At 50.0% G+C, this 13,008-nt stretch overlaps 1 protein-coding gene across 5 annotated transcripts in view; it reads left to right on the top strand.

Annotated features, from left to right (window-relative positions):
• The window catches only part of Bcl11b (BAF chromatin remodeling complex subunit BCL11B), a 90,714-nt gene extending 79,381 nt beyond the window's left edge, over nt 1-11,333 (top strand). For all 5 annotated transcript variants that reach the window (XM_021201724.2, XM_021201722.2, XM_021201723.2 and 2 more), the window contains one exon: nt 7,958-11,333. In XM_021201724.2, the coding sequence (XP_021057383.1) occupies nt 7,958-9,972 (2,015 nt within the window). In that variant the 3' untranslated portion in view covers nt 9,973-11,333. The remainder of the gene's footprint in view (nt 1-7,957) is intronic.
• The last annotated feature ends 1,675 nt before the right edge of the window (nt 11,334-13,008 follow it).

The raw sequence follows: 13,008 nt of genomic DNA, 5'->3' as shown, positions 1-13,008 counted from the left end.
AACTCACTAAGGATGATACCCTCCAGACACACCCATTTGCCCAAGAATTTCATAAATTCATTGTTTTTAATGGCTGAGTAGTACTCCATTGTGTAAATGTACCACATTTTCTGTATCCATTCCTCTACAGAAGGGATTCTTAACGTTCAACATTTACTTTAGTTTGGGAGGCAGAGTGGGTGGGCGGGGCCAGCCCTGCACCCAAGACTCTGGAATGCAAAACTTGTGGATTCTGTTGGGTGACTGTGGCATCTCCTGCACGCCTCTCCCGCAGCACGCAGAGCTGTGTCTTCCATCATGGCTACCTGCCCTGCATCTAGGTGTGTTCAGAAAGTCTCCCTTGCGGGTCTGCCTCTCTGCCTTGCTGGCCAGTGTCTCTCTCCTCACCTCAGCACCTCTGGTTCTTTCATGTTTGGCTTGACTACAGCCTCCAGCCCCACCCCAATCTTTCTCCTTCTTCCCTGGGTATTTCTGTCGCTTTGGGCCATCCTGACAGTATTCTGGGTCTAATGCTTAGCTGGACACCATGCGCATACCCCAGCCTGTGGCCTCCTGGAGGCTAGGGAAGCAAGAGTCACTGACATTTCCAGTAAGATGTGTCTGTTTAGGGGACTATGGCAATTGGTTTGCCACTGTGGTGAAGGCGGTAAGCACAGAGCTTTTTCTCTCAGGGTGAGTTAACACCTGGTGGATGAAACCACGTGGTCATCTATGCGGTATAGGTCCCACACAGGGGAAGAGAATAAGATTTTCTCAATGTTACATCCGCTTCAGCATTTCCTACACTTGAACCTGACTACCTGGCTTCTCTGCCTGTCTGGCTCTCTGGTGTTGACAGGGGCAGGTGGAAAGACCCATCGCCTGGTCCAAGCCCCTTTTGGGCCCAGTGACAGAGTCAACACTTCTTTTGCAACAGAGGTCGCCAGCTGTGAGTAAGGACACAAAGTGAGCCAGATCGGGCCAGTCTGAATGTGAATCCCAGGTTTTCCAGTCAGCATGCTGTGGGGATTGTGGGGCCCACTCACCTGTGATGAGATTTGATTTCCTTTTTCCTAAGAAGTCTGAAAAGACTCCTCGCATGGTTCAGAGATTAAAAAGGCCAAGGTGAGAGAATGGTGACCCAGCCTGGTGTCCAGCATTGAAAGGGCCTGACAGCATGTGGAAACTCAGGCAGGGAGAAGGAGACAGGTATTCCATGAAACCTGATGGTGGCACTTTCTGTGACACATACCTTGGGAAAACACACAGAACATATTGGCAGGGTGTACATTTTCTGTGTCCCCCAAGTTACAAAGCCCGCGCTTTCTTGCTGTCCAGGAACTTGACTGCAGTGTCAAGTCTGAAGGGAACAGAAGTGTCTGCTTGCAAAAGCTAAGGAAACGTCCCAGGCTACATTGAACAGCAGGACCACAGGACACAGACATTAAAGCATACTCACGATTCTCACCGCCATGGGGCCCACAGTCCTAGTACTTGTCAAGATAAGCTTGGAATCCAGCCACAAGATGGAGTCTGAACAGATAGTTCCAAGGCCAGTCAGTCTGGCCTGCAATACCTCTATTTTCTTCTGTAGATGGTCAGGGTGTGCTGTTTTGGGTGTGTAGGGCAGAAGTCGGTGTAATGCAGATTCTAATCCTCAATGCGGCTAAGCCCTCCAGCACTTCACTGGCTGAGCTCTCTCCCCTTACGAGGTGACCTCCAGCTACCGGAGGAGCATGAAGCACTTAGGGTACCCAGTCAGTGAGATAAAGACCCACGGTGACATGAAGAACTTACACGTGTGTACAGTCCTTTCTGTTCCGGTTCCCACTCTTTGAGCTCCCGTTCTCGGGTCCCACGGACAGCAGAGAGGCCCAGGCTCCCTGTATGTGCTCAGACCAGAGAGGATTCAGCGGTTTGCAGGGAGAGTAAATGGATAGACGGGTCTGTCTGTTAGACTGAGGCCAGCTGAGCCCATCACATAGTGTCAACAGCCCTACATAGCCTCCCCACAGCCACTCTCACAGCCACCACGCTATCACTCCCTTCTGTGGGTCGGCACGGAGTCAGTTACCACAGTTCTAGCCGAAAGCAACTCATCTTGACTTTTTTTGTTCCCGCTGAGATGGAAGGTCGAACACCAAGACACACATCCCTCACCCCTATCCTAGGCCCTTGGGCTTCAGACACTTCTCTCCTTACAGTGTACCACATAGACACTGCCACTTGCCAGATGGGGGACGTCAGGCAGATCTCCTCATCTCTTCCAGTGCTCAGTTTCCTCATCTGTAAAATAGAACTGATGGCAGCTGCAGTTTCTGAGCTGTGGGCGCGTTGCACGAAGCCTGTAGTGTCCTTAGCTCATTGCCGCCCATGGTAGAGATTTCCTACCTCTGCTCTACTCTCTGCCTCCCAGGGCTGAGGTCCAAGTGATGAATTGGGCACCAGCAGGATGCTTATGGGTTTGTAGACGGCTATAAGTGCTCAAGGAGCCTCGGTTGACATTTTCTCTGTGACACTGTGAAAGATGTTTTTAGTTTTTATTTTATTTTTTATTTTTTATTTTTATTTTTTTGAGTGCTGGAAGATATGGGGATTGGCAAGTACTCTACCATTGGGATACTGGAGTATACCTCCAGCTGGGGAGGGAAGGCAGTTTTAATTTAATTTTTAGGTTCATTTTTGTTTTATTTTGTGTGTATGGGTGTTTTGCCTGCTTGTGTGTCTGTGTGGCATGTGCATACCGCGCCTGCAGAATCCAGAAGAAAGCATCAGATCCCCTGGAACTGGAGTTACAGACAGATAGCTGTGAACTGCCACGTGGATGCTGGGAATTGAACCAGGGTCCTATGAAAGAGCAATCGGTGCTCTTCACCACTGAGAGCCACCTTTCCAGCCCCACGGGGAGGGGGACAGTTTTGAAATGAACATGAGATGTACTTTTTACCTGAATAATGGTTGTACTGCTTGCCATTATGAAACTGTGGAGAGAGCACTCTTGGCAGTTATGGGGGTGGGTGTGTCTCAGGGGTTGGGGTGGGGTTTAAGTGATGAAGCAAGACCAGCCTTCTGTTTGGGTACGGGGTGGGGAGGATCACTGTGAGACACCCAGGGGTACCAATTCCTGTACCAGGGTCAGCCACCTCACTGCCATGTGGTCCCTTCGCTAGGTCTCCCAAGTAGTATATGTCACCAATGTGCTTTCTGGATCTGCAAAATGACTCCTGTACTTCACACTAGAGTGAATGCCTGCCACAGGGTAGACCTAATGGGGGACGACTATCCAGGGACAGTCAGTGGCCTTCCATGAGAGGGCACTGTCAACATGGAACCATTGACAATGTGACACATGCAGAAACGGTGACAGACCCTGGGGTTGGCAGGTGTGTGCAGGGAGGTCATCAGGATCCTGTTCGGGGCCTGGGAAGGTGGGAAGGGCACAGTGAATCTCTAAACTGCATGTCCTCGTGGTCTAGCATGATCACGTGATCACAATCCTCACTTGGCTTCCCTCAGAGGCGTTAGTGAACAAGGGTGACATGATCTGAGGTAGCGATAATGCTGAGTGAGCCGTGCGGTGCTTTGTGGCTTACCGAGGAGCCCGGGAGGCCCAGACCAGTTCCCCTGCTTGATCAGAAGTGTCCTTCAACATTTGCTGCTTTTGAGTCAATCTACATTACTATTTTCTGGCATCCCTGAAACTTTCATGGCCACATGCAAGGATGGGTAACAAACCCACAGTATATAATGCCTACTGCCACATTTATACAGCAGGGAGCGGTTTACAGAGGGAGGACCTCACTGCCTCCAGGTCGAGTAGGAAGCAAGGCTCAGAGAGGTGACATCTCATGTTTGGCTACACCCTTTAGTGAGCAAGTCCCAAGTGTTCAGTAATGCTCTTATGGGGAGGGGTCTTGTCAGAAGAAATCTGGGTTAGGACTCTGCGTTTGAAAATCCTCAGACAACAAAGAAGGCTCAGTGTGTGCTCTAAAGATCTATGAAAGTAACGAGGGAAGAAGCAAGAAAAGACACCGCAGGGCCCTCCCTGGGTTCTGAGCTGCCCCGTGTGATTTAGTGAGACAAACGCAGCTGACATTTCTAGGTCTGTAGGCCAGGATTGGTGCTTCTGAAGTCATCTGGACCCAGCAGTTAGGATTATTAGCAGCAGCTGCTGCAGCAGTATGAGGCCAGTGGACCCTGTCCCAACCATTAGTAAAGCAGCCACCGCCCATTGCAGCACATGCACCGGAACACCTGTGTGCAGGTAATTCTCTGAGTTTGATGCAGCAAGGACGAGTTTGGGATGAGCTAAGCCAGCCCTGAGTCAGACGCAACCTGCTGTCTAAGGCTCTTCTTGTCTAAAAGCAAGCCATCTGTGTCTGTGCTGTGTCTATAAAATACTTATTCAGTTCCTGAATAGAAAGATGTTCCAAGTGGCTCGTCAAAGACTCTCTGACATTGTTCAGTTCTTAAAAGTGAGCAGCCCCATACTCAGGGCTATTTGTAGGCGAGAGAAAGCCATGAGGTCGTCACATGTAAACGAACATTTTATTTTAAAAAAGAAGGGGGTGGCTGGAAAGAGAGTTGTCAAGGGAGGGCCTTCAAGGGCTGGGGGATTTATTTTTTCTTTCTGCCAGGTACTGGGGGAGGCTGCTGCCTACAGTGAGTGAATCCTAGAGTTCTGTAGAGGGACACTTAGGGGCTCTGACAAAGATAGCTCTCACCCCGGGGTGACAAGTGGCCCTGAAATCTGACTGGACAAGTAATCAGCCCCCTTTCTCCTCACAGTTTAACTATGGAGGTGACATCTGGGTTCTAGAACATGCAGTTCAGAACATGTGTGCCCTTCTCTCTGCTTTTCTAAAACATGGAATCAGTTATGGCTACCTAGTGACATAGTCTGCTTTGGACTTCGGTATTTGCTGAATAGAACAATCTAGAAAAATGTGTCACCACCAGAAAAAGAGACAGGAAGTACTTCAGAGCTACTCAAGGAAATGGAGATACTGAGAAGAGATTGGCCCCAACTTAAGAACACCCTAGATCTCAGCAGCCATCCTCCGTAAATCCATTACTTTGAATGACTGGGGCCCAGAGAAGGGTACAGAAACACCTTTAATTTGATATGTGACCTCCTAGGACATGGTACTTCATTTGTGTTGATAGCTCCAATGTGTCTGAAAGGGACTTGTATTTACTTTCTTTTCTTAAGAAACACACACACACACACACACACACACACACACACACACACACACACACGATGTGAGAGAGTCTGAGTCTGCCTTCTGGCCAGTTTCATGTGAGTTATCTGGGGCAAGCCCTCTGTTCCCCGAGCACATTAGCCAATAATCTGAGTATGGACCAGTCAGGGCTTTGGAGAGGCACAGCTCCTGTTAGCCTAGCAGTCTGATCACAAGCGTTGTGGCTACCCAGACCTTGTGGAACCAGGCTAGGACAGAAGATTCTCGTTAGAGGTCTTGTTGCCCAACACAGACCCATCCAGACAGGCTGGGGGGAGCAGTAGCCTCTGTTCTCCCAGACTGTTTTTGTTTGTTGTCGCTTTGTTTAGATCTGCTGGAGGGTCTGGTGCGGAGGACTGTACCAAGGCCTCATATATGCTAGGTAAGCACTGTATCCTGAGCTCTCTGGTGGCGGTTTAAAGGATGGAGTAAGGCCTGGAGAGATGGCTTTCTGTAAAGGAATGCTGTGCAGGTTCAAGAACCCGAGTTCAAACTCTAGGATGCACATAAGAAACAAGGGGTGGTGTCATTCACTCCTATTCTCAGGACGTGGGACGTGGGACGTGGGACGTGGGACGTGGGAGAGGACTTCCAGGACACACTGTCCAGCTGGTCCAGCCTAGTCTGTGAGCCCCAGATCCCAGTGAGAGCCCTTGTCTCAAAAAAGGGAAAATGGCGCCCCATGGGGAACAACACCGGAAGTTGTCCTCAAGCTTCCTCATGCATGTATACACACATGTGTGCACACGTGAACACACATGTATAGCGGAACGAGGCTGGACTTTCAGGATTCTTTTATTTCCATCCTTCTCTGCTCTACTCCCCTTCACACCAAACCCATAGATACAGTATCAGGGGATGTCGGGGAGGGGAGGGGAATCCCTGGCTTGCAAAAGCATGTCTTGGATTCCAGGACTGCTTGCCCTGAGTCTGGTGGTGCAATGGTCCAAGGGAATCCCAATGTTGCCCCAGGTTGACATGGTACTTCTCTGTGAGTCCTGGCCGGCTGGCAAACCTAACTCAGAGAGGTGCATGCTGGAAACAGAGGCTTCAGAACATACATACACTGTGGGGGGTAGGGGGTGCAGCCTCCTACAAAGTGTCATTAGCTGGCAGGAAGTGGAGCTGTTGTCTACCCAGGGTTGTAGAAGCCCTAGGTTAGGCTGGTGGTACGGCAAAAGTGGTGGCTTCTCAGGTCCATTTCCACAGCCCTGTCTACTGTACGGTATGGTAACAATGTTCATATTGGCTTTGCTGGGGAGTTTGAAGCCACTGACTTAGTGTCAGTGTTGATATCTGTTTGATAGAGGCAAGTTTAAATAGAGAAGATGGGCTTTTCAAGACTGGGGCTGCCGTACTGTGTGCCAGGACTGAAATAAGAGGCCTGTTCCTACTGCTTCGGAGATGTTACATCCCATGATGGCGGACAGGCCTGTCCACGCCTGTCTTGCTCCTTTAAAGCCCCAGGAAGGTTCTGGCAAGTGGAATGCGGCCTCATGTCGGGGTCAACAGCTCCAGACGAGAGATTCAGCTTCCATCTTGCGACCGTCCCTGATTGACTGACAAATCTGTAGTATTTTGGCTCAGGGCCACCAATGTCCACTGCGATTTCTTACTGATGTCACCTGAGCCAGTTGTAACAAATCAACACGTGTGGCTGCTCATCCTGACTGCTGTCACATTCGGTGGCCACCTTTCTGTCCCCGTGTTTTCTGGCAGAAGACACCAAACCGCTCTTTTAGAGTCTCATCCCCAACCCCCTTCCCTGCTTGGGGGGCTGGGGTGCTGATTTCCACACAGTGAGTGTGTGAGGCCGTCAGTAAGGGTGGGTAGCAGGCTTTTGCCCTGTGCTAATCTTGCTTCACCTGCCTGGGTTTCTATTGGACAATATTTTCTGCACAACACTGGCCCATGAAATGGGAATCTCCTGTGGCTAAAAATCTCAAACTTCAGCAAGGTATCATGGTGCTGTGTGAATGTCTGTCTCTAGCATTCCTGGGAACTGGGCTTGTGTCCTCAGCCACACTAGGCAGGCATTCCACGAAGGAGCATCATAGCCACTTCTGTTAATTTTTTAATTTCTTTCTTTCTTTCTTTCTTTCTTTCTTTCTTTCTTTCTTTCTTTCTTTCTTTCTTTCTTTCTTTCTTTTTCTTTCTTTCTTTCTAATGTTTGCAAAGCAATGGAGTCAGTAATTGCCAAGGGGAGGATTCAGTGGAGTGATTTCCATCCCAGAGGAGACCTTTCATGAGGAGCATACTTTTCTGTCTGCACCACTGGCGGGTGGGGCATTAGCATCAACTATGTGGAGGCTCTCTACCCTATTTTTACCCCAGCAGTGAATTATGAGGGTGGGGTCTCCATGTCACCAGTGACTGAGTCAATAAACCTGGGCAACATGGTGTAAGGCTTATACCCTGTCTCTTACACAATGTAGCCATTGTCACCGACTCTCACCCAGCCCCCAAAATGATGAAAATAAGAACAGTTACAGGGAACACCGGACCTATTAAATGCAAGCTACTCCTGGCTGACCTGGAGCCTGCTCATAGATCCCGTTGTCCCTTGCCCCCTGGGTAGTTGCACACGTGACTCCAAGGATTCCCCGGTCCTGCTCCTCACAGATCTTATTTTCTCTGCTCTCTGGGTGGATGCAGTGAAGCCTGGCCACCCCTGTGGCCACCCCAGCTCCCCCGCAACTGCTCACACTCTGCCTTTCTTCTTCATGTTTCCCCAGGTAAAGATGAGCCTTCCAGCTACATTTGCACAACATGCAAGCAGCCCTTCAACAGCGCCTGGTTCCTGCTGCAGCACGCGCAGAACACACATGGCTTCCGCATCTACCTGGAGCCTGGGCCAGCCAGCACCTCGCTCACGCCCAGGCTCACCATCCCGCCGCCGCTCGGGCCGGAGGCCGTGGCGCAGTCCCCACTCATGAATTTCCTGGGGGACAGCAATCCTTTCAACCTGCTGCGCATGACGGGCCCCATCCTGCGGGACCACCCGGGCTTCGGCGAGGGCCGCCTGCCCGGTACGCCTCCGCTCTTCAGCCCACCGCCACGCCATCACTTGGACCCACACCGCCTCAGTGCAGAGGAGATGGGGCTCGTGGCCCAGCACCCCAGTGCCTTCGACCGAGTCATGCGCCTGAACCCCATGGCCATAGACTCTCCTGCCATGGACTTCTCCCGGCGGCTGCGAGAACTGGCCGGCAACAGCTCCACGCCGCCGCCCGTGTCCCCAGGCCGTGGCAACCCTATGCACCGGCTGCTGAACCCTTTCCAGCCCAGCCCCAAGTCCCCGTTCCTCAGCACGCCACCACTGCCACCCATGCCCGCAGGCACGCCGCCACCGCAACCGCCTGCCAAGAGCAAGTCCTGTGAGTTCTGCGGCAAGACCTTCAAGTTCCAGAGCAATCTCATCGTGCATCGGCGCAGCCACACGGGCGAGAAGCCCTACAAGTGCCAGCTGTGCGACCACGCGTGCTCGCAGGCGAGCAAGCTCAAGCGCCACATGAAGACGCACATGCACAAGGCGGGCTCGCTGGCTGGCCGCTCAGACGACGGGCTCTCAGCCGCCAGCTCCCCCGAGCCCGGCACCAGCGAGCTGCCAGGCGACCTGAAAGCCGCCGATGGCGACTTCCGCCACCATGAGAGCGACCCATCTCTGGGCCCTGAGCCTGAGGACGACGAAGACGAGGAGGAGGAAGAAGAGGAGCTGCTGCTGGAGAACGAGAGCCGGCCTGAGTCGAGCTTCAGCATGGACTCGGAGCTGGGCCGTGGCCGCGAGAATGGGGGTGGCGTGCCACCGGGGGTGGCGGGCGCGGGGGCTGCAGCTGCGGCTCTGGCGGATGAGAAGGCCCTGGCCCTGGGCAAGGTGATGGAGGACGCAGGGCTGGGCGCACTGCCGCAGTATGGGGAGAAGCGAGGCTCCTTCCTGAAGCGTGCAGGTGACACGGGTGATGCCGGAGCTGTTGGCTGCGGGGACGCGGGTGCACCGGGTGCAGTGAACGGGCGCGGCGGGGCCTTCGCTCCAGGCACAGAGCCCTTTCCAGCGCTCTTCCCACGCAAGCCTGCACCGCTGCCCAGCCCTGGGCTCGGTGGTCCCGCGCTGCACGCGGCCAAGCGCATTAAAGTGGAGAAAGACCTGGAACTGCCACCAGCCGCCCTCATCCCATCTGAGAACGTGTACTCGCAGTGGCTCGTGGGCTACGCAGCGTCGCGCCACTTCATGAAGGACCCATTCCTGGGCTTCACGGATGCGCGCCAGTCGCCTTTCGCCACGTCTTCAGAACATTCCTCCGAGAACGGCAGCCTGCGCTTCTCCACGCCACCCGGGGACCTGCTGGACGGCGGGCTGTCCGGGCGCAGTGGCACGGCAAGCGGGGGCAGCACACCTCACCTGGGTGGCCCGGGTCCTGGTAGACCGAGCTCCAAGGAGGGCCGCCGCAGCGACACATGCGAGTACTGCGGCAAGGTCTTCAAGAACTGTAGCAACCTGACAGTGCACCGGAGGAGCCACACCGGCGAGCGGCCTTACAAGTGCGAGCTGTGCAACTACGCGTGCGCGCAGAGCAGCAAGCTCACGCGCCACATGAAGACGCACGGGCAGATCGGCAAGGAGGTGTACCGCTGTGACATCTGCCAGATGCCCTTCAGCGTCTACAGCACCCTGGAGAAACACATGAAAAAGTGGCATGGTGAACACTTGCTGACTAATGATGTCAAAATCGAGCAGGCTGAGAGGAGCTAAGCGCGTACGTGGGGGACACTGCTTGCGTGCGTCTGTACAGCGTGACCATCGCCAACCTTCGCCAACGGGACCGGTGACCGGACTGGCCTCTGCATCCCCGGGGCCCAGGGAGGCGGCAGTCCAACCTAACCTGTGTCTGCGAAGTCCTATGGAAACCTGAGGGTTGATTAAGGCAGTAAAAATTAAAAAAAAAAAAAAATTGTGGAGCCTTTTAACTGTGCAATAATTTCTGTATTTATTGGGTTTTGTAATTTTTTTTGGCATGTACGTGCAGGTACCTATTATTATTATTATTTCTGTTTAAATTCCTTTAAAAGATTTTGTTGAGTATCCATCCCTTCATTTTTTTAATAACCCAGTAGTAGCCTGAGCAATGACTCGCAAGTGACGTAGAGGGAAGCTATCTTTTAAATTATAATTTTGTGTGTGTGTGGGGGGGTGCTGCTTTTTTGAAATTTAAGCTAAGCATGTGTAATTTCTTGTCAAGAAGCCAACACTTAAATGACTTTTAAAGTTGTTTGCGTTTTCATCATTTACTTTGTCCTGAAATGAAAAGTGGCATGTGGGATTTTTTTTTTCGGGGGGAGGGGTGGCTTTCAAAACCATTTTTTTTTTTCCCGGGAGGTGGATGTACAGCGGATTACAATCTTTAAAATTGTAGCACTTTGTCTTAGCATCGCATTGGAGAGGTAGCACTGATGTCCTCCTGAGCCACAGAGGCGTCTCTGTGTGAAATTCAACTTTCATGCTATGGAAGGAAAACATTGAGGGGGGCGTGGCAAACGAGCCTCTCCCCCACTCAGGACCCCGAGAATCTTTTCCAGGGTGACTCTAGGAACAGCCCCCCGCATCCTGCAATTGTGCATTACCAGGAGATACGATAATGTCCTTTTCTGGGGGAGCTTGGCGTATTCTGGGAAGCCGCCTCTGCCCTTTCCTGTAGATGTGGCTGCATAAAACGGGCTGAGGGTACCCACTGGGTAGACAGCTGTGGCCTGTAGTGGCAGGAAGGAAGAGCTAACACTGTTCTCTCAGGCTTCTCCTGGCAAGATGGCTTCTCTTTTCAGCCCCCAGCCTACAGATAAATCCCAGGTGTCCATTGCTACAGTGGTAAATTGACTGTGTCCCAAGCAGACAACTGGCCCTGATGGTGGACTGGAGAAGTTAGCTGCGGGGTCGCTCAAGTCAGCTCATGTCACGCTGATGGCACTGTAGGGCAAGGGAATCTCCGCCCCTTCTCTCTTCCTGGAGGAGCTGGGAAGAGCTCTGTCCAAGGTGCCCCACGCTGCTTCCGTTTCTGTGTTTTGTCCTTTCCTTCCTCCAATTAAGTTGGGACATACTATACATTGGACTTGTTGGGATTTGATGTTTGAATTCTGTTGACCCGCACTTTAAAGCTTTTGTTTGCATTTAAATTAAATGGCTTCTAAACAAGAAATTGCAGCATATTCTTGTCTTTGGCCCAGAGGTGGGTTAAACTGTAAGGGACAGCTGAGATTGAGTGTCAGTGTTGCTAAGCGTGGCATTCACAATACTGGCACTATAAAGAACAAAATTAAATAATTTATTGGACAGTTTCTCTACTGCCATTCAATTTGATGTGCGTGCCTTGAAAACTGATCTTCCTATTTGAGTCTCTTGAGACAAATGCAAAACTCTTTTTTTTTTTTTTTTGAGATGAAAAAAAGACTTTTTAAAAAGCAAACAAGAGAAGTACATTCTTTAGAAACAAAGCCACATTTACTTTAAATTAAAAACAAAAAACAAAACAAATCCTGGTTGAAGAGAGAGGACGAGAAAACGCCATAAGACCAGTCAAATGAAGAAATAAACCCAGCACAGCCCTGGACATCCATTAGCAGAATCGTTTTCAGACCCCCCCTCCCCCTTTTTTGGGGCAACGCTGCTTAGATATGGAGTGGAGGTGACTTACTGCTGAATTAAAACTCACGTGACACAAGCCGATATTGTTGAATGAAAAAACAAACAAACAAACAAACAAAAAAACAATTCAGGAACAATGGCTGATTTTTTTTCCTCCTAAATTTAAATTTAGTGCACTCTGTCTTAAAAATACGTTTACAGTATTGGATACATACAAGGGTAAAATAAATCGTGTGTATGTGTGTTGGAGCGATCTTTTTATTTTATTTTATTTTCAAAGTTTGCTTAATAGGTTATACAGAATGCCACAATGGCTAGGTGTACATTGTTTTCTTTTGGTGATGGGGTTTTAGTATACATTATATATATTGAAATTTCTTGATTACTGTCAAAGTGGACCAGTATTTGTAATAATTGAGACTGCCTGGGCATTTTACAAAATGAGAAGAAGAAAAAAAGTCCTTTTTCTTTTCCTTGAAACCGTTACAGTAAGTTTTAAATGGTGGGTCATAAAACCTGTTCTGTCACAGTAACCTGTAACGTCGGAGTTTTAGTAAATTTTTTTCTGCCTTGGGTGTTGAATTTTTATTTTGAAAACAAAATGTATAGAAACTTGTATTTGGGGTTTAAAGGGGGATTGCTACAATGTGTAGAAAAAGTATGTAGAGAAAGTGCTTAATATTGTTACTGCTTTGCAGAAGAAGAAAAAAAAAAATCACACTTCTGACCTGTGCGTATTTTTCTCTCCCACCTCCCTCTGGAATGGATATATTGGTCGGTTCATATGATGTAGGCTCTCGCTGTATTTTTACTGGAGCTTGTAATTTTTTAACTGTAAGCTTGTCCTTTTAAAGGGATTTAATGTACCTTTTTGTTAGTGAATTTGGAAATAAAAAGAGAAAAAAAAACAAAAACAAACAGGCTGCCATAATATATTTTTTTAATTTGGCAGGATAAAATATTACAAAAAAACCCCCATAAAACAACAAACAAACAAGAATCCCACCCACAGTTGTATGTTAAGTCCTCTTGTATAGGAGGGGGCAAAGGGGGTTGTTTGACAACCTTCAAGAGAAAAAGACACAGAAGGAGACATGCTTTGATTCACAAGTCGCTTTAGTTGTATATAGTCTGTCAGAAATGGCCTACTCA

The sequence above is a fragment of the Mus pahari genome, chromosome 7 (assembly GCF_900095145.1).
Source record: "Mus pahari chromosome 7, PAHARI_EIJ_v1.1, whole genome shotgun sequence".
NCBI lineage: Eukaryota > Metazoa > Chordata > Mammalia > Rodentia > Muridae > Mus > Mus pahari.
This window is presented reverse-complemented; position numbering and strand designations above follow the sequence as displayed.